Genomic DNA, 25,360 nt, shown 5'->3' on the forward strand with positions numbered 1-25,360 from the left:
TTTTCATTAAATCGAAACGTTCCGTTCCAGCAACTTCTCAAATTGACGCAAATGTCAAAGACATCACTGCGGTTTTAAGCTGGAAGTCGGAAAATTATTGATATGAATTGAACTTTTATAAGTTCATCATTATTACGCCATTTAATTATGGCAGCAAAAATTTCGTCCGGAGATTCGGGGAACATACGTAGTAGGTAGCAACTCCAGACAACTAGCTATAATCTGCTGACATTTTTGGTAATTAGATATACTTATTTTACAGCAGGGTAATTTTGGAATTTTACTTGCCACCCGTTAGTTGAGGTTATTTTTAACGATCGTATATTCTAAAAGAAGACAAAAAGGACTATATCTGAGGAGATGACATATTAAATTAACTGCTATATTTTTCAAAAAAATCACGCATATCCTCAAATGTTGCTATATATTAGAGCGAGTTAGTTGGAGGTACCAGGTATTAGCTATTGCACGGTAGGAAAACCTATTTTATCATAGATTTACCGACACAGTTTGAGGACTACCTACGGCCATTGAAACGAGATAGCAATGCTCAAATATATGAACACGAAAGCCAAAACAAAATGGTATCAAATCTATTACAGTACCGGTAGTCTGATCACCCGATCACCGAGATGTGATCACGGAACCACGGCACCCAATTTTTAATGACGTCATCACACAAAACTTTGAAGTGAAAACGAATCTCATAGAGCCCACATCCATTTTTAAATAAACTGAAAACCTTATTTAATTGCCTTCTAGAGTCAACAAACTTCAACCACTGGAAATTTTATTGGTCCAGTAGTTGAAGATAATAGCACAAAAATAAAAAAAATTTCACAACGTAATAACAAAACGTGCTATAGGCCCACTTCGTTTCCAATAAAAGAACATAAGGAATAGTGTTCGTTCACTGCAGTTCTTCGCGATACAAGCATATGGTATAGTTTACTATGACGGCAGCTTGCTTGATTTCCAAAAAACATCGTTAATATAAGCACTAAATGCCTACACGAACCATGGCCATATGACATTCAATCATTAACAATTGTTTTTAGTCGTTTACAACATTCAGAATAATGCCTAACATTTTGTAGTTATTTTACCATAAAAAGGCAATAATATAGTGGCGGCTCTGTACTTCAGTCAAGAATATCGAATTCCGACACTTTGTTCACATTGTAATCACTGGAAGAGGGCGGAAACATCTTGTGATCTGCACAGGTTACATGAATAGCTTCGTCCATATGTGTTGGCAATTTTACATGCTCACCTCATTAGTTCTTGCAATACTACATCGATGACATATAATTACTGCTCTGCAACAAGCATAAATGTTCAAATATTGTATTTTTCTTTTGTTATTATGTATAATCGAACGCGTGATCAACACGAAGGCTGCATGTAGGCAAGGTAAGAATCTTGAATATCAGTTAAGACAAGAAAATGACAAAATAATCATTAATATCCTATTTCGCGCCAAAAAAGTGTCATAGTATGGATGATATGGATGTCCACACATAAACTAGGCTTGTCAGTATGAGTAATATTGGAAGGCATGATTTTAAAACGTAAGACAATATAGTTGTAGAATACAGACTTTAAACTTCTAATGATTCTTTCCGTTGAAGTCAACATCTATAAGTAATTTGAAGTCTCATGTCGTGAATATATGTGAAAATTTCAAGTATATACATCTTATTTGCAATGCCCATTGGCGATAAGAAGAGTGTTGTCAAAAGTTTTTTCTTGTACTTCTTTGTTTGTATGTGATTGATTCTCCATATACTTCACCTAAATTGTATTCTTCGAATTATACTATACAATGCTCCCACGAATTGCTAACACGTCATACAAGAAATTATGAACTATTTTTAAATGAAGAATTTTCTCAATGGAGTTCATGGTCCTCGTGTAGTTCAACGTGTGGTTATGGACACGAATCTCGAAAGAGGACAAAGTGCAATCCTTATACTGCTTCCACTGGTGCGGAAAATGAACAACGATTCTGCATGCTACGCTTTTGTCCTAGTAAGTATATGGAATTATGTATATTATTCATTCTAAGAAAGAAATCATATATTGACAAATATTTTCTGCATCAGTATGTTTTCCGCTTTGTTTTAAGATGATGTCAAATAACATTTCGCAAAAAAAAAAACATAGAAAATAAGGCAATGTGTGCAAATTCATAGGTTTAGAGTAGAAGTTTGATAAGAATTTCTTTTGTTTTAGGTACACACACGTTATTCGAGATGTAGAAAAATTCTTTAGTTCATTACACCAAATTTAAAAAGCTATTTTTCATACTTGTTTAAATTCCTATTTATTATTGAATTAGTTTATCAATTTCTAATATATATATATTTGATTCACAAAATTCAGGCTATTTGACTTGGCCGCGATTGCATTTTTACGGGAAGTTGATTGCAGACGTCAGTACAAGGAACAATATACGATGCAATTACGATACCAAACATTTTGTAACTGCATTTGGATCAAGATCCGTGAGTCCCTCCATTATTTTAATAGTTATTCGAAAGTGGGCTAGTCCAAAGTGGACCTATGAAGCGTTTGTTAATATGTTGTTGTTGTTCGTATGCTTCTTTTCTTGATGTTGTTGTTGTTAAAAGAACGTTTTCTCTTTAATTACGGACCATTTGCTTTGCTTTTCAGTGGTTAAAGATTGTTGTTGTCTCCAGGGGGTCAATATTTTTATTTATTTCGAAAATTTCTGCGGGCTCTACGAGATTTGTTGTTTTCATGTGATGACGTCATTAAAATGAAAATGTACGCACCTTGTGGCGGTTCCGCGTTTGCTGAGATTTGGTGGTCAGTCGATGTCGGAAAGACTGCGGTACTGTACCGGAACTGTAAAGATTGGATACCCGTACTACCTTATTTGACATACGTGTCCATATGTTTGAGCATAACTCTCTTGTATTAATGAGTAGCAGCTCAGCATCCTAATCCATTACAGTCTAAGGAAGTAAAAACCTTTTCAAGCAAAAAGTTACTGGCTCATATGCAAAAAACCTTGTAAATAGAAGTATATTCAAAGACATCACATTCATGAGAAGCTCGCAACCCGTTGAAATTGCAGAACTGAAAAAAATATTCCTTTCAGTGTAATATCGGGAGGGAAGATTATTCAAATCAATCGTTTATCAATCACAATATTATTGCTTGTCTATATAGTTAGGTTTATTTGTCGCTATAACATTTTTCAGATTTATATCTATCTGCGAAAGCACAATTTCATTTTAGCATCAAAAGCTATTGAACAAATATTCGATTTCTGCAGTTTTACTGCTTTACAGTTTATGCTATATTCCAGGACCATAACTGGAACCCAGACGGAAGTGGAAATTTTTACTTCGCAGATACGACGGTCACTTCATTATGCACAGCACCAGGGACTTGCTCCACATCAGCTCATATAGTTTCATCGTCTCTGCGAGGTAAGGAATGCATATCGTTTAATTACTACCATTGTGCAAAGTAAGTAATGCTTGACTGTGCAATGGTACGAACATATATAAATCGTAGAAAACAGATGGAGAACCTATTGTCCTTGGTTTGCGTAATTCTTCTGATTTTGTGTGTGAGTATGTATATATATAGCATTTACGCTGAATTTTATGTTAATGTAATAGTTGAAACGTGATCATAATAACTCATATTTAATCTGCGTTTTGATGAGAAAAAATAAGCGAAAGCAAAAATGCGATCGTTTAAAATGAACGCTATTTTATCAAAAATTGATTGAGTATTGTAGCCTGTTAACCCATTATGCGTTGTTCGTGTCATATTAGTTATCTTCTTTCAGAAAAATCAAGAGCATCTCTTGTCGATGTCGATACAGATTGGCAGCGTATATGTGAAATATGGGGTTTACATATTGTGATATCAGGCATTCTTGAAGCAAAATATACCAGAATATCGATGGGGAAAATGAGAAGTAGAACGAAAAAAGTTGATGGAGACGCAGCTAGTAGCGTTAATTTCAAAACGTTAGTTTTGTTCATTGCATGTTTTGAACTTTTTGATTCAATTTTGTAATAATTAATCACGTAATTACTTACAGATACAGATATAATTTACTTTACAAAAATATTCATCGTTTTTGTCACACCTAACCTCACCATGATAATTATGATTACCTTTATACAGTAAACTGACCAACATCAAATGGCTGAATAACTACTACAAAAACATGTTTTACAATGCTTCCGAATTGTCGATGTCATTTGTTTTTGATCTGTATCAATTCAAAGATAAATCAGGACGGATTTCAGGAACGATTGGTATAACTGTTTTGCATTCTATACAGAAGAAACCATTGGTCAGCAAATTAAGCTTTCATTATTAATGCTGTATGAATATATAGCAGTAGGTCAAGAGGAGCAGGACTTCCATCCAAGTTTTCAATTTGCATTGGCCTGATTCTATACCATCTCTTCTGAGTACCTATACACTTTCGTTTCCGCTCAGTGGTAATTGCTAATGTCCAATTTTTGTACCATTATATCTATATTTTTAACTCATCTAAAGTGACTCGGGTACTTGAGATTGGGCTATAGTGGAAATAGGTAAGGTATGCCTCTGCGTGTAAATGGGCCAGCTATTAACCATAATTTATATTACTAAACCTATGCACGTTATCTCTTAAAGTGTTTACATTCTTCAATGCAAAATTAAGGAATGACATCTTTAGACGACCCACTTCAAACAGTAGCTACAAGAGTTATGAGGGCAGATGGTTGGAAAAAAGTTGGGTTTGCACCGTTTGTCGTACATTACGATAAGAAATACTTGGTCTTAGATATATCGAATTCTATAGAATGTGAGGAAAATGGAAAATTTGGACCTGTTAAAAACCTCGACTTAGCTGTAAGGGTAAAACTGAAAGAATATTGCAAGTAAGTTTATAATATTTGATTAAATTCTATGATAATAAACCGGTCAAATCAATTGATGCAACCGAAAAATACTTACTCTTCGCTGTAACGTGTTTTAGATTAAACTTTTCTCCGTATGAATGGACCAATCCATTTCAAATTTAAAGATGGAAGAGGTTGAAGAAAGACTTTAACTTTTCTCCATATTTTTTGTTATTATTTTGAGTGATTTTAGACTCGACATTTCACTTCAAATTTTTCTGTTCTGGCTCATATTACAGCGCCATGGACGAATCTAGTTCTCAGATAAGGCCTTGTCGATACCGATGTGATTAAATACAAAATAAATCGAACAAAAATTACAAAATAAAACAGAATAATTTTTAACATTTTTTGCAACAGATATTACTGGCATATAAAGAGATGTTGGTCGCCATATAACTCTGACAGTGAAATAATCATATATTTAACAAAGAATGGGGAAATTTCAAAACGAATAAACTCAGGTCAGGATTGGTATGAAACATTTGCTGGAATAATGGACATTAGTTTGATGAATGTGGATGCGAAGATGATGGAAATTCTAAAATATAATCAATTAATGTTAGTTGAGAGGAGCAATACGAAGAAGAGGTACTTACATATTTGTTATTTTGCATCGGGCAATTAAGTTGTGTATGTGACGTGTAATCAGTCGTCTTTTCAAATTTTATTTGGGTGATAAAATATAAAATCATTCGATAAACTAACATTTAATACTATGTACTTTATGTACTTTATAAATATATACACAAATATATTTTAATCATAATAATCATAATATGTTCTTATGATCGAATTATTAATTTTGTCTCATAACACACGGATCTTTCCGGATTGTTTTGCGGGAATCTGAGTTTGGTTTGCATGTCGGACCAGTAGAAAGAGCTGTCTTCAGACTCAATGTCGGCCAAAGTGAAACTTTGAAACTATTTGTCAGTAAGTTTGGTGCTCCATCCCCGTCAATAAATGTAGAAATGAATACTTTTACATACTTCAATGAAGACGGCGATAACTGCCCATTCTATTGCAACAGGTTCGTATCCTCAATATGTCCAAAATAAAGTATCATTCAGAATCTGCTTCATCTCTCTTTATCCTCAGGTTTGCATGAAATAATTATACTTACTCATCAAAGTTTAAGAATATTTTTTATTAATACCATGATCGTATTTGAACAATTTTAAGCTGAAACGAAAAAAAAAAACACAATATAAAACTGCAGACTTATTTGGAGTGTTTGTTGTTCGATTGAATATATTAAAATGTAATTATCATAGAAAATGTTCACTATATTATGAATATAATGTTAACTTCGTATTCAGAACTATTGGGTGGCCTAAGGAAGTTTTATCAATACAATCATTGCATGAAGCACCGTTGACAAACAGCGCGGGAATAGTCAACTTCGTTTTGGAAGCTGTTCAAAATCCGCGCTTTCCTCGACGTTGTGGACTCGATGGCCAGGTGTACCCGATTCAAATTCTTATCAGGTGAGAAATATGAATAGTACAATCGATCTTTTTGATCAAAAACCTTAGTTCATTGGCAAAAAAATAGTGTTTAAATGTATGATGCAATGCAATCAATTATTATTTATTCAACAAAACATCAAGAACAACTTCTCAGCCGACCGATTCATATCTGTCCATTCTATCTATGTTCGATCATCAATTACGGACTCTGTAGTATGTAATCGTGACCTCAAACATTAGTTAGATAGATCTTCGCCGTTAGTGGCGATCAAAAGTTGTCCCAACTTTTAAATTTAATGTGTTAGTAATGGCTTCGACCTTATGGCAATATTGTCATTTCTGTAGCAACCTTTTTTTTATGCCACCCAGTAAATGTGATAATTATTTGCACATTATAAAATATGATCTAAACAGACAATAAGTAAAGTAAGTTATCATTTAACAAACACGTTGTTAATATTTATTTTGTTTCTGTTTAACAGAAGATTTGTTATCATCAACTAGATCAAACAATTTTTTAAATGTTTAGAACTAAAATGATTCCACTTTTACTTTATCTAAGATCCCCGAGTACTGTTGTTGTGCCCCAAATTTTACTTATTTTGAAAATTGTGGCACCACGGGGATTGCATTCTAATAAATTAAGGCAATTTGGTGGTAAATCCAAGATGTGGAAGGTAATGCACTTGTTTGTGTTAAAATCGTTAACAAAACAGAATATATTACTCTTACTTCCAGGTACAAGTCTAAGTCTAAGTCATATGTGTTTGAAGAAGGCGCCAGACCAGGGAATTTATTTCCAAACATTGACTTTACGAGTTTTCCTATAGCTACTCTTGTGTTCGGTGAAGTTGAAAACATAGACTGCCCAATATGGGAAGATGTCAAAGGTACATTTTAAAATATAGCTAGATAATATATGTTGTATTTTCTTGTTCGGAAAAGAAAGAGAGGATTTGGTTTATTCATTATAGAATATATTTTATAAATATTTTTAATTTCAGATATTTTCCAGCTTTACTATAACTTATATCCAGTAATGTGGAAAAACAACATAATCGACATGAATTCGTTCGAAGACGTTAAAAGTAAAGCCCATATGCTCAAAATGTCGATGTTTGAATTTGATATGGAAAATTCACGGTATTGGTATAAATGGCATTGTTTTAAAGTAATAAGTATGATTATAGTACAACAGTCGTTTTCTCATATTAAAAGAGAAATATGGCATATTGATTTTAGTAGTACTGGCAAATTAAGCAGGTCCAAAAATATTATTTTTGAAGCGAGATTTCTGTGACAGTCTACAAATATCACTGATAAATTTCAGATACATGCCAAGACAACGGGATTTGTCATATAGCAAAAGACGTCTTGTATGGAATTGGATGAAATGTGGAATGAGGAAAGGATCACTCAGTATAAGAGAAGGTAAATAGTACATTTAATATAAATCATAGGAAAGAAAAAAAATTTTTTTTCCGGTAAAAACCCAATGGAATTAAAAAGCAAGCCATAATTTTTTAATAATGTTTACTCATTGTTGAATGTTCCAATAATTTTATTTTTTGCCGTCACCTTTAAGTGAAAATGAAGATGGATGTAACATACATTTTCATCTTATGTAGAACGTTACACAAATTTCGATGATATATATTTCATTTTACATGAAGCAAAATAGCAATACAAAAAGGGCATTCATTATTGTACAAGTATGATGTATGTCGGAAATATCGAATTGTCAACTTTTTATTTCTAACAATAAAACGTGGTACAAATTAGGTTAAGATGAATTTGAGATTTACCTCAAAATTCGAATTGTGCACCAGTCATCCTTAATTAATGTTAAGGGACCTTATAAAAACGTGAGTATGAGATCTTTCTTGTTAACACGTCTAAACATTTTTTTTGGTGACTATTGGACAATGATATCATTCAATTTACAACAGGATTTACCGGTATGTATATAGATTTTGTTTGTTTATAAACTTTCAAACATGACATTGTTTGAAACTCTAAATACATATAGACAAATTTTTACCCAACAGAACGGACAATGAATCTGTGTACTGGGGCGTCACTGCGAAAGAAAGTGGAAGAACTGAAACAAGACATTCAAAACGCAATTTTTGCAGAAATCTCGGTTATACCCCCGTATCTAACGGCATGGTTAAGTATAAAATGGAGTCGAGGTAGAAACAGAGAAGTTGCAGACATTCTGAAGGAAATACTACATGACGAAATGAGACATATGACGCTTGCTACTAATATTTTGAATTCGGTAAAATTAATATGAATCATATACTATGCTGCTAAGTAGTAGAAAGTGCCGGAACGTTTTTATTGTGTCGGAGGATTCTAGTAATTATTAATGTTAGTGTGATGCAGGGAGTCGCATTTGAGAACAACTTTTTTTTATTACCGTACGGTAATAGAACAATTACTATGATTGTATTTTATTTGTAGTCGAATTTAATATATGTGGTATTAAATCGTAACATTTTTAGATCGGCGGAAAACCTGATTTCACAACAACCCCCCCTGCTTATCCTTCTACAATAGGTATGGGAAGTTTCTATGGCCTTGATAAGGGGCATGTTCTTTCTCTCGGTCCTGTATCAATTGGTAGAATCAATGATGTGTTTTCCAGAATTGAGCAACCGGCCAACGACAATGGAAAAGAGGTAATGAATAAATACTTCTTCAATTAAACCGCGGAAAGAGACACTATTCCTTCGAGAAAGTCAAAGTAAAATCACTTAATCACTCTGTTTGTGTTAATAGAAGTGGGCGCGCACGCTATTTGGAAATATGGTGCATGCATCCGATCCTGTACGGACATGTTAAATCAGGTCCACGACTTTCAAGCCATATAGTGACAATTAAATTTTTTCGCGCACTTATGTTCTACACCTATTAGAACTCAAAATCGTAACAAATGTAAGTAGGTAACTGAGCAATTCGCGTAAAGCTTACCGAGAATATTATTCAAATCACTTTTTTCAATCCTTAGCTGATGTCGTTCTTCGTCATTTTATGGAAAGTAGTATTGGCAGTTGAAAAGTACGAAGTGATGGAGTCAACAACAGAAAAAACTTTATTACAGGCCGTCAGAAAGTTGCACCAACATACGAACAAACCAAAATCAAATAAAACGTACATCTTTGAAAATCAGATGTGGCAAAGAATGAAAACCAAACAACAGAAGATAACTCATATTTGGCGGTTGATTAAAAAGTTTACTGGCGACAAACTGTTGGATATTGCGAAACAAGAAATGCACACTATTGGTGGCTTTTACGCTAAATTAGCTCTCAAACTTGCTAACGTGGAGGCTTGCGTTAAACTTCAAAAACAAGAAAGTGGCGGAAACTCGTATTCTAAAAATAGGATTCGTGATCGAACAATATTCATAGGGAATTCTGCTAGGCAGCTAAAATCAAAACATTGGTACAAACGCCCATCCACAAATACGGAAATAGATTGCACGGCTGAAAAAATATCACGCACTATGGGTAATTTTCCACCTCCTGACAGCGCTCATGGTAGAGAAGCACTCTGGAGATTTGCGAGAAAAGAAAACAGGTCAATGAGCGAGAATAGCAATGAAAACTGTGGTTCCGTAAATGATCTGGAGAAAGCACCTACTACAATTTTTGAAGTTACCAGTCTTTCATCTGCCCTTCGTTCTCTAATAGAGATAGTTTACGAAGGGGGAGGGGGTTCCGCTTGCTCACCTTATGAAGAATTATATGGAAACGACTCAACAGTTTTATCTCATTTTTATCGTTTTCAAGAAATAGTACATGGTCGCAAACTTATAAAAGTTCCTCGGGATAAAGTTTTGCCAACTTACCAATGTGTTAACATGTCAAGATGGTGTGCTAATTTTCACAGCCAATGGAGGTATTGTTACGCTGGAGATCGTATAACATTTTATGAAGATGGCGTTTGGTCAATTTCTTCGGAAAGTAAATTCAATCCATATGTTTCTGGTACCTACGTACAGAGACTTGACTGGCAGTTTTCGTTGATTTATTCGAGATTATTACGATGCTTGGAGAAAGTCTTTAATGGCAATCCTGACCAAATTAAAATTTGCATGGTGGAAATGTACGAGTTAACGATGGTTGGTAGAGAACTAGTTGCAACAAATATTCAACATACGAATAACACCGACGGGCAGTCTGTAGCAACACACAAACGGGGTTGTCCTACATTTTACTATATTTCCGACTAGTTCTAATTAAGTAATACATTAGATACTGTGAATTAGCTACATTAGTAAAAAAGCATTTCAACCAACTTTTTGATTGTATGTCATTCATAAAGCAAAGAGAGTAATAAAATCTAGTACATACTGTATCTGTTCCTTAAGAGAAGATCATTATGACGATTTCTATTGTTTGCATATCTAGCGATAGCGATGCGATGTCTAGCAATTCAAATTGCACGTTCTTTATTTAATATCTATGAAGGTAAATTACAATAATTAAATTGTTTTGTTGTTCGTATTTTATAGGCAAAAATTTAACTTGCAAAATATAGTGGGCAAATCGCGACAAATGACACTGTAAAATATTTTGAATATTATATATATATATAGATGTATTAAAATGATATCATAAATGAAACATACTCTGACGACCAACCATTTTGAACAACTGGTGATTTGATTTAAATTGTCAATGCCAATAAATGTGTCTAGAATACTAAGTAATTTCGATTCTTGAGCAATTCAAAATGGTGCTTTTCCGTATAATGGATGACAGACAGTATTGGTATTTGAGGAAGCAATCGAAGTTTTGATCACCGCCCAGTCAACTAAAAGTTTACGGTACAATGCCTCAAGGTAAATAACCAGATAAAGTTTTGCCAACTTACCAATGTGTTAACATGTCAAGATGGTGTGCTAATTTTCACAGCCAATGGAGGTATTGTTACGCTGGAGATCGTATAACATTTTATGAAGATGGCGTTTGGTCAATTTCTTCGGAAAGTTAATTCAATCCATATGTTTCTGGTACCTACGTACAGAGACTTGACTGGCAGTTTTCGTTGATTTATTCGAGATTATTACGATGCTTGGAGAAAGTCTTTAATGGCAATCCTGACCAAATTAAAATTTGCATGGTGGAAATGTACGAGTTAACGATGGTTGGTAGAGAACTAGTTGCAACAAATATTCAACATACGAATAACACCGACGGGCAGTCTGTAGCAACACACAAACGGGGTTGTCCTACATTTTACTATATTTCCGACTAGTTCTAATTAAGTAATACATTAGATACTGTGAATTAGCTACATTAGTAAAAAAGCATTTCAACCAACTTTTTGATTGTATGTCATTCATAAAGCAAAGAGAGTAATAAAATCTAGTACATACTGTATCTGTTCCTTAAGAGAAGATCATTATGACGATTTCTATTGTTTGCATATCTAGCGATAGCGATGCGATGTCTAGCAATTCAAATTGCACGTTCTTTATTTAATATCTATGAAGGTAAATTACAATAATTAAATTGTTTTGTTGTTCGTATTTTATAGGCAAAAATTTAACTTGCAAAATATAGTGGGCAAATCGCGACAAATGACACTGTAAAATATTTTGAATATTATATATATATATAGATGTATTAAAATGATATCATAAATGAAACATACTCTGACGACCAACCATTTTGAACAACTGGTGATTTGATTTAAATTGTCAATGCCAATAAATGTGTCTAGAATACTAAGTAATTTCGATTCTTGAGCAATTCAAAATGGTGCTTTTCCGTATAATGGATGACAGACAGTATTGGTATTTGAGGAAGCAATCGAAGTTTTGATCACCGCCCAGTCAACTAAAAGTTTACGGTACAATGCCTCAAGGTAAATAACCAATAAAAATCACGTAGTCTACTAACTATTCTGAAAGATATCGGTAATCAGCATTTAATTTTTTCACCACACTGAAAATAAGCGTTGTACAAACAGTATGAAGAAAAAAACGTAAAACGGGTGGAGGTGGGTGCAAAGAAACGATACTGGTTTAAAGAGCAGTGACACTCGTCTACAGTAAATAATACAGAAGAGAGAAAAAAGTCAAACATAGTATCAATAACAAAAATCATTGAAAAAACGGAACCCATCACATACAAACATATGACTCCAAGCACTGTCTAGTAAGGTAACCAATACGAGCGGCATTTCAAAGACACGGGAGCACTACAAACATGGCCAGAGTAACAAACATTAACTAAGAGGGAATAAAATTCAACGGGTCAGACTGGTCAATGAAAGCTATCCTTCCATGTTTTCATGTTACCATTAACAGTTGTGAGCCACCAAGAATCACCACAAGATAAAATATTATAAGTTTAAATTCAAGTATTACATCCAGATTCCATGTTTTCAAAGTTTTTTTTTTTAAAAAAATAAGGCCTTCTTTTTTCATTACTTGTAATTTGATTGGTCAAGCTCAAGGCGCAAAACAGAATTTTGATTTCAAACTTCAAAAAGAGAAAAAGAAAGTTGAGGGAGATTAACGTGATTAAGTGGGTCTGAAATAACGCAACGAGCCCAAGATTCCACTTTGCTGTGGAACAGATCGAAGAAATGTGACTCACACGTGTGTAAAATAAATTAAACTCTGGAGCCCTCCTACATCAATAACAATTTGAAAGTAATTCAAACATCGAAACTGCAAAAAAGTCAAAACGATTGAAAAATGAATCATTTGTATTACTCTTCGATGCTTAAATAATTATTATAGAAATTATTGAAAATTTCGATTCAATTCGAAATGGAATATGATGTAAGGCACTTGTAGATCAATACAGCAATTGATTACTATATATTTTTATCTTATGTTGTTGACAAGCAAATAAACACTTAATTTTAGAATACACTCGACTGACATCATACCTCGTTGAAAGGGTGACTCAAAATACACAATAAAGATATTGAATGTCACGAAAATAGCCTTGATTTGAAATTCTGAAATTTCAAAACCTTACTTATATCCGTTTAAGAAATCTCATTTTCAAATTTTTCTATTGAAATCGAAATCGAATCAGTTTAAGAATTTCGCCAGCGCCCTCTATAAAAGCGGAGGAGGGTATACATCACAATTCATATAATATTCAATTTGTGCATTTGCGTGAGAATTACGTGAGATTGTTCAATAGTAATTTTTGGATTTGGATTTGAAGTTTTCAAATTCAGAACAACCGTTTTAATTCCGTTTAATTTTGCACCAAATGCGACGTATGTATAAGGCCGTAACAATTGCATGCAAAATTTGTACCCCAGAAAGTTATTGTTGGACATTTTGATAAATTTATTTCAATAAAGGTTGATCTTTTAAATTTATGATTAAGGATATACTTTGAATTATCAAAATTGTCAAATATTATAAATCGAAAAAGGAATAATATGAGACTGTAAATTATGCGCTGTAATTTTCTGGTCTGTAAATGATTGAAATCATGGATTTCTAAAAGCATTGAATATTTTGTTTTCAATTATTGCAGTTATACTTATCGATATACAAAGGAATCTTGAATAAATCTCAAAATGAAGTTTCTCATTGTTGCAACAATTGCTGTGCTATTTTTGGCCGCAGAAAGTCGCAGACTGCAACCCTCTCAATGCGAATCGGGAAGAATCGTAATAGCTTTGATGGGAATCTGCCCTATGGAAGGTAATTTGAATCATTTCATTTTAGAAGAAACATTGATATTTATTGACGCAAACATTGTAAAAAAAATCTATCATTCAGATGCGGAAATCTGCAGAGATATTTGTGACGGAACAGAAGTTAAAGATATAGAAGAATGCTCTCTCACGCCAGAATGTTGTTGGAACGGTCATCATTGCGCGATGAAAATTGTAAGATATATTTTAGACGAGCTTTTATAATTTACCACTTCAAAATTCATATTCGAAAAAATTAAAACTCACTTGGTATATATATTAGTAGTCATTGCAATGATTTCACGCCAACCAACTGTTTTAGTTTATCATGATTAAAAAATGATTATTCTAATTTAAATTATTGTTAATCCATAATCAGAATTTCCATACACGACCTTACAGCTTCTGAATAAATAATGCTTATCTGATATTCGTGAAATGGCTTTGTTTTAAACAGTCGCCGTTACACAAGTTACCATATTATCACAGTCTTGTTATTGTACATATATGTTGAAATAAGGCAAATTAAAGTTTTATTATGGTGAGATATAACACATGCAAATGCTTTATAGATCCCATCCTATATCGTGGATAAAGACGACACAGTGGAGGAAGAAAATCATGACAAGAAAGTCGACACCTCCGGGGTACGTTTTTTCGTCTGTTGAATAATACACCATTTTAGTTCTTAATTCTTGAACAAATAAGATACTGTCAATTTTGAAAGTAACTTAATTTAGTATGTTGCGTAGATTGGAAATTCGTGTTTGACAAGCACGTAATATCGCAAAATAAGATTTTCATTGAGTTGCTTCTTATTTACAAATTACAGAAGACGCTTTCCCGTGTAAGACGCCAGTCCTCTAAAAGAAATGAAATTAGCATTGAAGCTGTAAGTACGGAAGTGAATAATTGTTGTTGTTTTATGATCTTTTACAATCAGACTAACCGATTAACTTGCTTATCTAACAGAACGCCGAAGGAAAAGACGGCAGAGTTGATGCTGAATATAGAAGGGTAAATACTATTATGGTATTTTTTAAATTTTTTGAGTCACAAACACAATCCTAAATTTCAAGCGGGATAATTCTCCTGGGCAAAAAACAGTGCCAAATGATGCATACTAGCACTATTGATGCCATGGAATATTTTAAAAGGAAATTAGTTTGGAACTACCGAATTATTTACATATCTATCAGGGTATTACAGAAACTTTCAGTAATCCCGTAATTGTATATGAAAAATTCACATCAATATTGAATACAAATATTCCTTCTATTTTCAGAACAACAGAGATTCGAAATATACGATTGGTGGAGTGAGTCGTTTATCTTCTAGTATGTTGCAATGATAGAATTTGATGCTGAGTCCGTATGAATTTGCGAACAAGATTTTTGGCTTAATTCAAAGAATTGTTTATTACATTGTCAGATTCATATTATTGTAAATATCATCTCGCGCAGAGCGAACAGCAGTTCTACAAGAAAAACACTGTTAATAGTCAGTCACAAAATCTGTCAGCATTTTACTTGAAAAACTGATTTAGGAAGATTTCGAAAATCATAAATCGGACTTTATTGGTTGTCGGTATACCGTACAATTTTTGTATTCCCCGTTTCAATAAACTACATACTATTATATATAAGAAAATTGTTCAGATGCTAGAACGACCCGAATGTATTATGGAGACGTTTTTTCTTCTCCCTGATACGACATCATAGTCGTATATAAATAAAACATGTATAATTATTTAACCATGACCTTATTTCCTCAGCATGCAACAACTTACGGTGATTATGGAGTTCGTGGATCCTATGAAAAGGTAAGTTTAGATTTGAATTTTTAATATGGAGATATTTCGATACCACATCAGTGGATATATTTTTGTTTTTGTCACATCATGTTAACTCCTGTATCATTTCATTGACGTCAAGTTTCCTAGATGTGGGAAATTTGAGCAGCCAATCTGGTGAAAGTACGGCCTTAATTTTGTTCACGACAATACTGTTAATTTACAAACAAAAGTATTAACTTTCTCTTGGGCATCTTGCGCATCGCGCTATTTGCCTGCGTTTGACTGCTTAATTTGTTGACATTTTTAAATTTAATATTTCAGAAACTTGGCCGTGGACGCTTTGGAGTAAGCGGAGTAAGTATTTATTTTTTATTTTCTTTATTGCCGTGAAAAGCATATGTTTTCATTAGGTGTGTTTGACAAGGAACGGAGACAAGGAACATGTCTGATGTCTAAATACAGCCATGTATGTAACAAATAAGTTATTCAAATGACTGCAATGTTTTAGGTTCTGTGTGGTCGAATCAATTGTTACAGTTTTGTCGTTGACTTTTGTGGATTGTCATTTTTCATATTGTTTCAAATTTCCTCAAACATCTTCATTTACCAAAGCGTGTAGTTAGGTATATATGAAATCAGTTTTTGGTTTCAATTAGCTGGACACAAATCTTACTGTACAAATCTTTTAGCGCAGCAAACATAGTCTAAAAAAAATCAATGCAGTTCCAATAAAAATAAAATCATTAATGTGAAGTTTGGGGCTGTATACTTAGCTGCATTTATTTATGAATATTGAATTTACATATAACAGGGATACAGCAGATATGGGGGATCCCGCATTGGTGCAAGATACAGCTTTCCATTTTAAATTATACGAAGACGAAGATGAATGGACGAACAGATCAGCATTTCATCCATTTAATGAAATTTATCTACCTATACCCATAAACATTCATTCATTAGACACATAAATATATTCTCATTAAATTGCTAACTTCCATGTAGCTTCACATTATTCAGATTCATTTCTTTCATATAGATTGGCATCAATAAACTCTTACTCCTGCATAAATAATTTGGTGTTTAAAAAATTGGGCGTGGTATTTTGAAGAGCATACCTTTAATAGGACCAGAACCTCAAGCCGGAAACGACAGTCTATTCTATAGCTTTGCCAGTAAATAGTTATCAGCATGTGAGGTATAAGTTGAGAACTCGGAGGGAGAGAGAGAGAGAGAGAGAGTCGGAGTCAAATATTTTTACAACCCGGACGCGGAGCCAATTGTTAGAGTTCTCCGACTCCACAGTCCACAGATTTTGTTGGTGAAGGCTACTTGACTATAACTTCTGATTGTTTATATCTCATGGATAAAAGTCTACTTGGTATCGTTAAATACTTTTATAAATGCAGTGTTATTCATGGGAAACTTTTTTAAATACAGCCCAATAAGCTAAGATTATCACACGATCAACTTGCAATCGGCTGTCTAACTATTTATTAAATGATACTTCAGATGTCGCAAAAATAAGAAGTTTTTACATCAAAATCATTGTTTTAGTCCAAATAATTGTTTCAAGCATCAAATATTTATCATGTTAATATCGCATCGTGTCTGTGCTTGTTTTCACGATCTTAATTTGATTTCAAATGTTATAATTAAAAATAGGTGACTATATCAATTTAAAATCTGAAAAATGCAGAAATTTGTTTCCTGTATTTATCAAAAAATGCAATTTGAAAAATTCCAAACGCCACAATGTTTGACTTCAGGACGAGTAGAAATGTACAGTTATTCATAGCAAAAAATTTGATTGAATTTTACCAAAAAAAAAATTTACTTGAAGAGTGAACGTTGGTTATCCGTTACAAAAAAACATTTATTTTTAAAGTAGAGCAGTGTACACATACAACAAACTAACTCAAACGCAATCAGTTGCAGGAACAGCAAAATCTAATAACAACATAACAAGAATTGTATTACCTAACGAGTAATAGCGAACAGATGAACATGTTTTGTTTATTAGGGTTTCAAAAGCATTTATAGATGGAATATTTTAAGATAAAATATTTATTTGCAAAGTTGCAGACAAATTTATTTCTTATTTCTATTTTCAAAATTAAAATTGAAACCTATTTGAGAATATAATTACGGAATTAGTATTACAAGCATCATATTAATGTTCCATACCAAATGCAGTTCAACGAGTTATTTCACCATCTGCTAAGCCTTTTCTTTAAGAGCCTCAATATTGTTCCTTCGCCGCACGTCTAGATGGTATGAATTGGATACATTATTGTACCGTGTATACACAAGGTTCGTTTGCTACGGTCTTGAAGATTTTCCGCTATTTAGGTGAAGTAAAATACTTTCAAATTTGATTTGCTTGAAAAATGATTTCAAACCTGTCAAATTAGCAGTTCTTCGCATGGGTATTATTTTTAGATTCGACTTCATGTGAAACAGCGTGCTCGTATTTTGTATCGTATTAAGCGAAAAGGTGTGTTTAAGTCATCAACGACTATTTATTGGAAAGCGTCACAAGACAATATTTGCGATAACTCTGTTGTATTAGTTTCTATTACCTTTGCAAAACACATTCTCAAATTCCATTTTCACCGCTGGCCAATGGCATTGAGCTTATCATTTTCATCTTTGCAAACAAACTACACCACTGGTTCCCAACCGCCGACCAGCGTCCACCTACCTGTCGGTCCGCGAAATATATATCATTGCAACAAGGAATTGACGGCCTGCCCATTTCTTTTGTTTTACATCCTATAGATGCGTAAACCAAACTTGAACAGAGGTCCTAGTTAGGCCTATGTTGAGCCTTGAACGGTTTGGTGTTTCGTCTATGGCGTCATAACGGTACATTGTAACGCAGCAGTTCGAGAGCAGATAGTTGTGGTTTTTAACCTTTGAATGCCTTCCGAAACCCTACGTTACTCTGGAAGCTTTCGTCGAACCCCAATGTTTTGAAAAGTTGAAATCAGGGGCGCAACCAGAAATATATGAAGGAAGGCTAATTTACTGCAAGGTTATAGAAAATACAACCGCCTTTGATCAACAGAGTAGGAATTTGTTGCGTTATTATTACGGAAAGGTTAAGTTTTAATGGCTAAATTTGAAAACATTTCCAAAAGATTATCAACCCCAAACCACTTGAGTGGGCCACTGGTTATATGCATAGCAACATAAATTGCGATAAAAAAAACAACTACTCGTAGTTAATCGAACAGGTCTCGTTCCTGGTTGAGCTATTTCACAAAAGAAATCTCGCAATTGCAAAAACTTTTCGGACAAACTCGGAACTACCACGAACATTGTGGTGTAAACCTAGATAACCATACACCGTGTTGAAAAAACTTCTGTGCCACGTTAGCGTCCGCGGTAGGAGACTTGTTGGCAGACCAATAAGTGTGTGACTGGGAAGGGAAAAAGTTACAGGGCAAAAATAACAACTTTGAAAATCCGAAAGCTAAAATGATGTATTGAAAGCGTTGTGGCCCAAGTCATTCGCACCCCAGACTTCAAGGAACAATCTGGTGGAGATAAGAGGATTGTTTTAAAGAAATATAGATACGGTATGACACAGCACCAGGACGTCCACATTCCTCAATTTCCATATTCATTCGCGTGATCTTACCTCCCATTTTCAACTTGTGCTTAAAAGAGCTACATTTTACTAGTAGATTATGATTATGAACGTTACGCAAATATTCAGCTTAAAATCAAAGGGTTTCTCATATTATTCTAAGATATTTCCATAATCAAGTGGCATCTTAAAACGCGTGCGACGTTAAAGTTAAGTTTTTGATTAACCGGGATATAAGATATAACTGTAATTGACAGTTCCAAAAAAACTTGTATCGTGTGGAACTGCACATAGTTAACCCCTGGAATAGCTTCACCAAACCCCAGGGGTTCGATCGAACCAAGATTTAGAAACACTGGTAGTACCTGCCTTATTGAATTTTAAACTGGTAACTCGTCTGGGAAACCTTTGGATTGTTAATCCCCTTTCAAAGGATTGGTACAATTTAAACGCTGTTGAGAAAGAATCGATGATTGAACCTATTTTCGATACCACGTTGATGTTGGATGATAAAAACTTGAATTTGTTCACAGTTTTGATGAAGAACTTCTTTAACGACACGTTTTTCTTTTCATATCAATCATTAGCCCAAATTTCTGATTACACGCATTCAAATTATTTTAAAATAAATAGATATTTAGCATAATAAAGTGCCGATACAATTTTATAGTTGAAAATTAAAAAATGCAAGAAAAAGCTAGATTTGGGTAATACAAGTAAAGTAAAAAATTGATGAGTCAATGCTAATGCTCATGACAAGCCTTACTGAAATAGTTTATTATGCATTGCGTAATTCAAATTTGTTTTCGGCTTCGTGTCGTGCAAATGCGTATTTTGAAATTTGTTTTTGGCTAAGTGTCGTGCAAATGCGTATTCTGTGGAATTATGGTTGTTTTCAATTCACAGGAATCGAATCCTTAATTTCCCAAATTATTTCCAACAAAAATGTTCAAGATTAACTTTATTATAAATCGAAACCAATCCAGGCTGAAAACGATTGAAATGGAGCAGTTTCTATATATACAAAATAAAGAAATTGTGTTTGCGTTCACAGCAAAAAATAATACCATGATGTAATACTGGATTGACATCAGAATAAATATATCCAAACTGCATCTCCTGCATATCGAAAATTTGTTAAGTATTGCTCAACGACCATCGGCAAATGAATAATTAGGTTTCGACCGCATTTATAACTGAAATAAATTGTAGCTCAAATTGAAATTGCAAATATCAAAACTAATAGAAACTTATTGAATATTATAAATACCAAATTGGACCAATTTGCAAGCGTTGAAAATTATATAAATACCAGTACTGTTTTGGTGATACACATTTTTAATTAGTGATAGCTATGATGTTACAGTGAAGCAGAAGAAATTTATTATCACTTTACCACGAATTTATAATTGTTGATATGAAAATCTCTCGAAATTATTAGAATATTTCATGCTAAACAAACTATTAATTCTTTGTCAATTTAAAAGTAGTTCAACAGTGGCTCATGCAAAATCAAATAATCATTTATTTCTATGTTTCCATTCTTTTATTAGTCTGGCAAGTTTTTATCGTTACAACGGATTCGATCAAAACTGTTGATAACAATATGAAGATCCTACTTCTAGCGGTGGTAGGTGTGCTTTTTGTTGCAACAGAAAGTCGGAGACTCAATCCATCTCAATGCGAATTGGGTAAAATAATGATCGCTATATCTGGAATCTGCCCGCTCAAAGGTAGATCAAACATTTTTATTTATTTAAACATTTCTGGTACATAGTGAAAATGTAAAACATACAGTGGTCAAATATTCTTTCAGATTTTCGTACCTGTGTAGATGTTTGCGATGGGAGAGAAATCACTGATTTAGTCGAATGCTCTGTTACCCCCGAATGTTGCTGGACCGGTGACCAATGTACAAGGAAAGTGGTGAGTTTTATTTACTTTTACTTTTATTTATTTCTATATAGTACAAGCACGTATTAATAACTGATCTTTAATTTGTAAAAACATTTTTGCTCCCCTTATACGATGCGTGCTGTTTCTTGCATTCCGAAATATGAGGCATTGAATCTTTTTGATCTTAAGATTACATTCTTGAATGTCAATGAAGAATATGACGGTTCGTCTAAAAGAGATGAAGATTCAACTGAGTCGTTCCAGGTAGGAGTTTATAGCCAATTATCCTTATTTAATTGTTTTACATAATACCAGAGTCACAGTTGATCAACGTCTTCTGCAGATATTTGCATTAGGCTATCTTATTAAATTGACAAAGACAAAGCTTTTTTATTAAACTTGAAAAATCGAGCCCATAAAACAATAAAAACAGCTTTCGAAAACAGACAAAAACACAAAATATGACCGAGAAGCCTAAAACTAATACAATGCAATCTTTTACCAACGTTTTATTTTTTTAACTAGTTTTTTGCTTTTGTTGGTTTAAAGTTAATATTCTTTCACAGAATCAAGTATCCCGAGTTAAACGCCAGCTACCAACGCGACCGCCTACATTTATGCCACGAATAACATTTATGCCACGAATAACACCGAAAAGACCTGATATAACTATTGCAGCAGTAAGTTGATTTAGTCCATTTTCCTGGTATATTTATATCGTATAAAAATCAATTTATTTAAAGATTGAATATAGAAACAAAAATCAAACTATTTAACGACGAATATAAATTAGACTAAAATGTCTGTTAGGGATTTTTCGAGCTTGAGTTCGGGAGAAAATGAGTATGTTAATAATATTCACCTAATTTTTGAATTCTTACTAAAAGTAAAGTTGTGAAAAACGTTTTGAGTTGACTAATTCGAAGTTTTATTTTGTTGGAAACACGAATTCATGATAATTTCTATTTAATAAACAGATGGCTCGTGGGAAATATTTCAAAGTTGATGCCGAATACCGTGACGTAAGTTTAAATTTGTATATTTTCAAGCTAAAATCTTTATTACCTACATGCATTTATAAACCAAATTAATAGATGAATAACAAAAATTCAAATAATTTTCAATTTTAGAGGAACGACAAATATAATTGGATGGTAGGAGGGGTAAGCACAATATAGATTATATATGTTCATTTTTTGTTTACATTTTCAAGCGCGCCATGTAACGTAACGGCAATAGTGACAATGTCCCAGTTTAGATTAGACTCCCAGATTGAACATTGGCGACAACTGAAATTTTTATCGAGTTCCTTTTTAATATTTTGGTTTCATTATTAATTTAAATATAATGTTGTTAAAATGAGCATACTATAAGTCTAATTTATATAAAAATATTATTGGTTTTAAGCTAATATGACATTTTTTAACAAATTTATTCAGCATACATCAAATTTCGGGGACCATGGAGTTCGAGGAGCTATTGAGAGAGTAAGTTCATTACTATCACTTCAAGTTTTCAATAATCAAGGCTTGTAATAATCTTTCATGATGCAACTTCATTTGGTGGCTTGCACGATTACTATTTTAAAGAAATTTCATTCTTTCCCATACTCATTCATTAATTAAACTTTTTGTATTCGATCAGTTAATGTTGTAAAGATATATCTCATGCCAAATTGCTGACGTGCATTACGATCGTCACTGTTTCATTAAATTTTCATATCATATTTATTTGTGTAATATGTATTTAAATTGATTCAACATTTTTTGAATTTCAGAAAGTTGGACCAGGATATTTTGGTGTAAATGCGGTAAGTTAGTACTGTTCTTTATGTTGCATTGAGTAAATACGTTAGTCGGTGTAGATGTGAAATAAAGACGCTATCAATTTAATACAATGCAATTAGGCAATGAATTTCACTAAGAAAATGGTTTTAAATAACGATTTATACTTCAATCATATGCGACACCATTTGCATTTTGAGTTTACCTCATTGAGATAAACTTACTACTTACTTACTAAGAAGTATTTAGCTTGTTCAATCTATATCGTATACTACAATGAATACCCAAGGTCTCCTGAGTGCAAACAAAGCTCTAGGAATTGTGGGAATATAACTGATGTATAATTTGTATCGTATGCCGTTTCAATTTGTTCAGTGTAAGCTGTCATAAAAATGACGAGACTAACAACAACTGTTTAATAGGGACATAGTACATTTGGAGGATCTCGAGCTGGCCTTAGTTTCAGAATACCATTTGGAAGAAAACGTTAATGACTACATGCTTCATATTTGGATATAGCTTTCATGTTCATCTCATTTCTAATATTACGTAAACCACATATATTCAATGACCACACGTACTGCTTCTATATAAACACTTAACCATATATATATAACCTAATAAATATGTAACTTCAAAAAATGTTTTATTGTCATTTATCTAATGGTTTGAAGGGGTAGTGGATTTTCAAAAAAACTATTATTATCGGTGGATTTTTGGATTGAATGACATATTTTTCGTCATTGCTTCAAGCCTGAGAGCTAAAATAAATAGTCGCGTATGCAAAGGCGCAGGAAGGAATATTATATTAGTTCGTTCGAGTGACCAAGAAGTAATCGAATACAGGATATCTAATCTGCGATGAAGCACCTATTTAGGTTAATATGTCGGACAACTTGCTTCGTCTATTTACGGATTATTGAATTGATAAAATTGCTTTTAATAAAAATCAAACAAATAACAGATATATAGATGTTTCTGTTCCAAAGCCAAATAGATTTCCACGTGTTATCCACGAGTCGATAACCAATTGCTCGTTAATGATCAAAAAATTATCAAATACCCAAAACAGTAACAGCGAGTTTTTATTTTATATATGATCAAGTCATGTGAGGAAATTTGCCACTTCGAAATGCAACGAATTAAGTGAACAATCGTCTGAATAAAAAGCACTTCTTATTTTGCAATTAATTAAAAGGATTAATTTGTTTCTTGACTGAAAACTTAAGTTTACCTTAACTCAAACGGTGTTGTATTCCGAATGGGTATATTTTTGCTGTTAGTCTGAATAGCATGATATGACATACGAAAAAGATAACAAGACGCAATTAATTTAGTTTGGCACATACATCAATAATACCAAATCAAGTCTTCCTGTTGTTGGACATAATGGTAATTCCATATATTTCACAATCAATCAGAAAATTATCCTAAAAAATATTGCACCTATATTTACAATAAACTTGTGAAGTACTTGAATTTAAAACAAGAGAGCACTGATCAAATAGATGAAATAGAAAGCCAAAACGAAGAAGTATTAAATCTTTTACAACACCAGTAGTCTGACCACCAGAGTCCTGAGATGCGATCACGGAACCACTGAACGCAGTTTTTAATTTTGATGTTGTCCCACACAAAAAATCCTAGTGATAAACGAATCCCATGGAGCCCACATGAATGTTTTGAAATAAATGCCTTATTAGCCTTCTAGCGAAAAATACAATCATCAACCTCTAAAAATTCCAGAGAAGTTGGTCAAGTAGTTAATGAGATAAGCGTTTTTTTTTTCATAACAGCAAGATGGGAAATACAAAATGACAAAACGATCCATTTTGTGTCCAAAAACGGGTAAAATTTCAAACAGCAAAGCAGACAATACGACATCTATATGGCGATGAGAACCATATAACCATCTTCAAATTTATCAATCGAGATCTCCCTCAGGATGAGCAGGCAATACAGTCAAATTACATGAACCGGTGCCATATCATTTACTTCAAAAAGGAACTCTGAAATTTGACAGAGCTGGGGCATTGAAATGCAATTGGGTAACGGACAGATCGAGACTCTTAGTCTTAACATATACATATAATCTCGTCTTAACTGATATAGGTATATAAATTTATTTAGATATTTAGCCTTTCAATCAAAGGTCAAATTTTGACATCCGTGCATGAATCACTTGATAT

At 33.2% G+C, this 25,360-nt stretch overlaps 3 protein-coding genes across 3 annotated transcripts; all 3 read left to right on the forward strand.

Moving 5' to 3' along the window:
* Positions 1–1,319: 1,319 nt before the first annotated feature.
* On the forward strand, positions 1,320–10,803 carry LOC120337767 (uncharacterized). The gene is made up of 16 exons (XM_078116648.1): positions 1,320–1,413; positions 1,885–2,031; positions 2,386–2,507; positions 3,338–3,461; positions 3,830–4,013; positions 4,174–4,307; positions 4,703–4,922; positions 5,304–5,534; positions 5,749–5,976; positions 6,266–6,433; positions 7,154–7,305; positions 7,420–7,558; positions 7,746–7,846; positions 8,464–8,696; positions 8,923–9,099; positions 9,429–10,803. Exons 1-16 carry the CDS (start codon positions 1,335–1,337, stop codon positions 10,653–10,655), a joined length of 3,666 nt encoding a protein of 1,221 aa, XP_077972774.1. The 5' UTR covers positions 1,320–1,334; the 3' UTR covers positions 10,656–10,803.
* Positions 10,804–13,942: 3,139 nt separating this feature from the next.
* LOC120338146 (uncharacterized) lies at positions 13,943–16,965 on the forward strand. The gene is made up of 9 exons (XM_078117285.1): positions 13,943–14,108; positions 14,187–14,296; positions 14,674–14,748; positions 14,934–14,993; positions 15,074–15,118; positions 15,387–15,419; positions 15,876–15,923; positions 16,218–16,250; positions 16,708–16,965. Exons 1-9 carry the CDS (start codon positions 13,982–13,984, stop codon positions 16,762–16,764), a joined length of 588 nt encoding a protein of 195 aa, XP_077973411.1. The 5' UTR covers positions 13,943–13,981; the 3' UTR covers positions 16,765–16,965.
* Positions 16,966–21,031: 4,066 nt separating this feature from the next.
* Positions 21,032–23,815, forward strand: LOC120338124 (uncharacterized). Its single transcript, XM_078117163.1, has 9 exons — positions 21,032–21,224; positions 21,308–21,417; positions 21,577–21,651; positions 21,954–22,067; positions 22,365–22,409; positions 22,518–22,550; positions 22,827–22,874; positions 23,165–23,197; positions 23,594–23,815. Exons 1-9 carry the CDS (start codon positions 21,098–21,100, stop codon positions 23,660–23,662), a joined length of 654 nt encoding a protein of 217 aa, XP_077973289.1. The 5' UTR covers positions 21,032–21,097; the 3' UTR covers positions 23,663–23,815.
* Positions 23,816–25,360: the final 1,545 nt, after the last annotated feature.

The sequence above is a fragment of the Styela clava genome, chromosome 10 (assembly GCF_964204865.1).
Source record: "Styela clava chromosome 10, kaStyClav1.hap1.2, whole genome shotgun sequence".
Lineage (NCBI taxonomy): Eukaryota > Metazoa > Chordata > Ascidiacea > Stolidobranchia > Styelidae > Styela > Styela clava.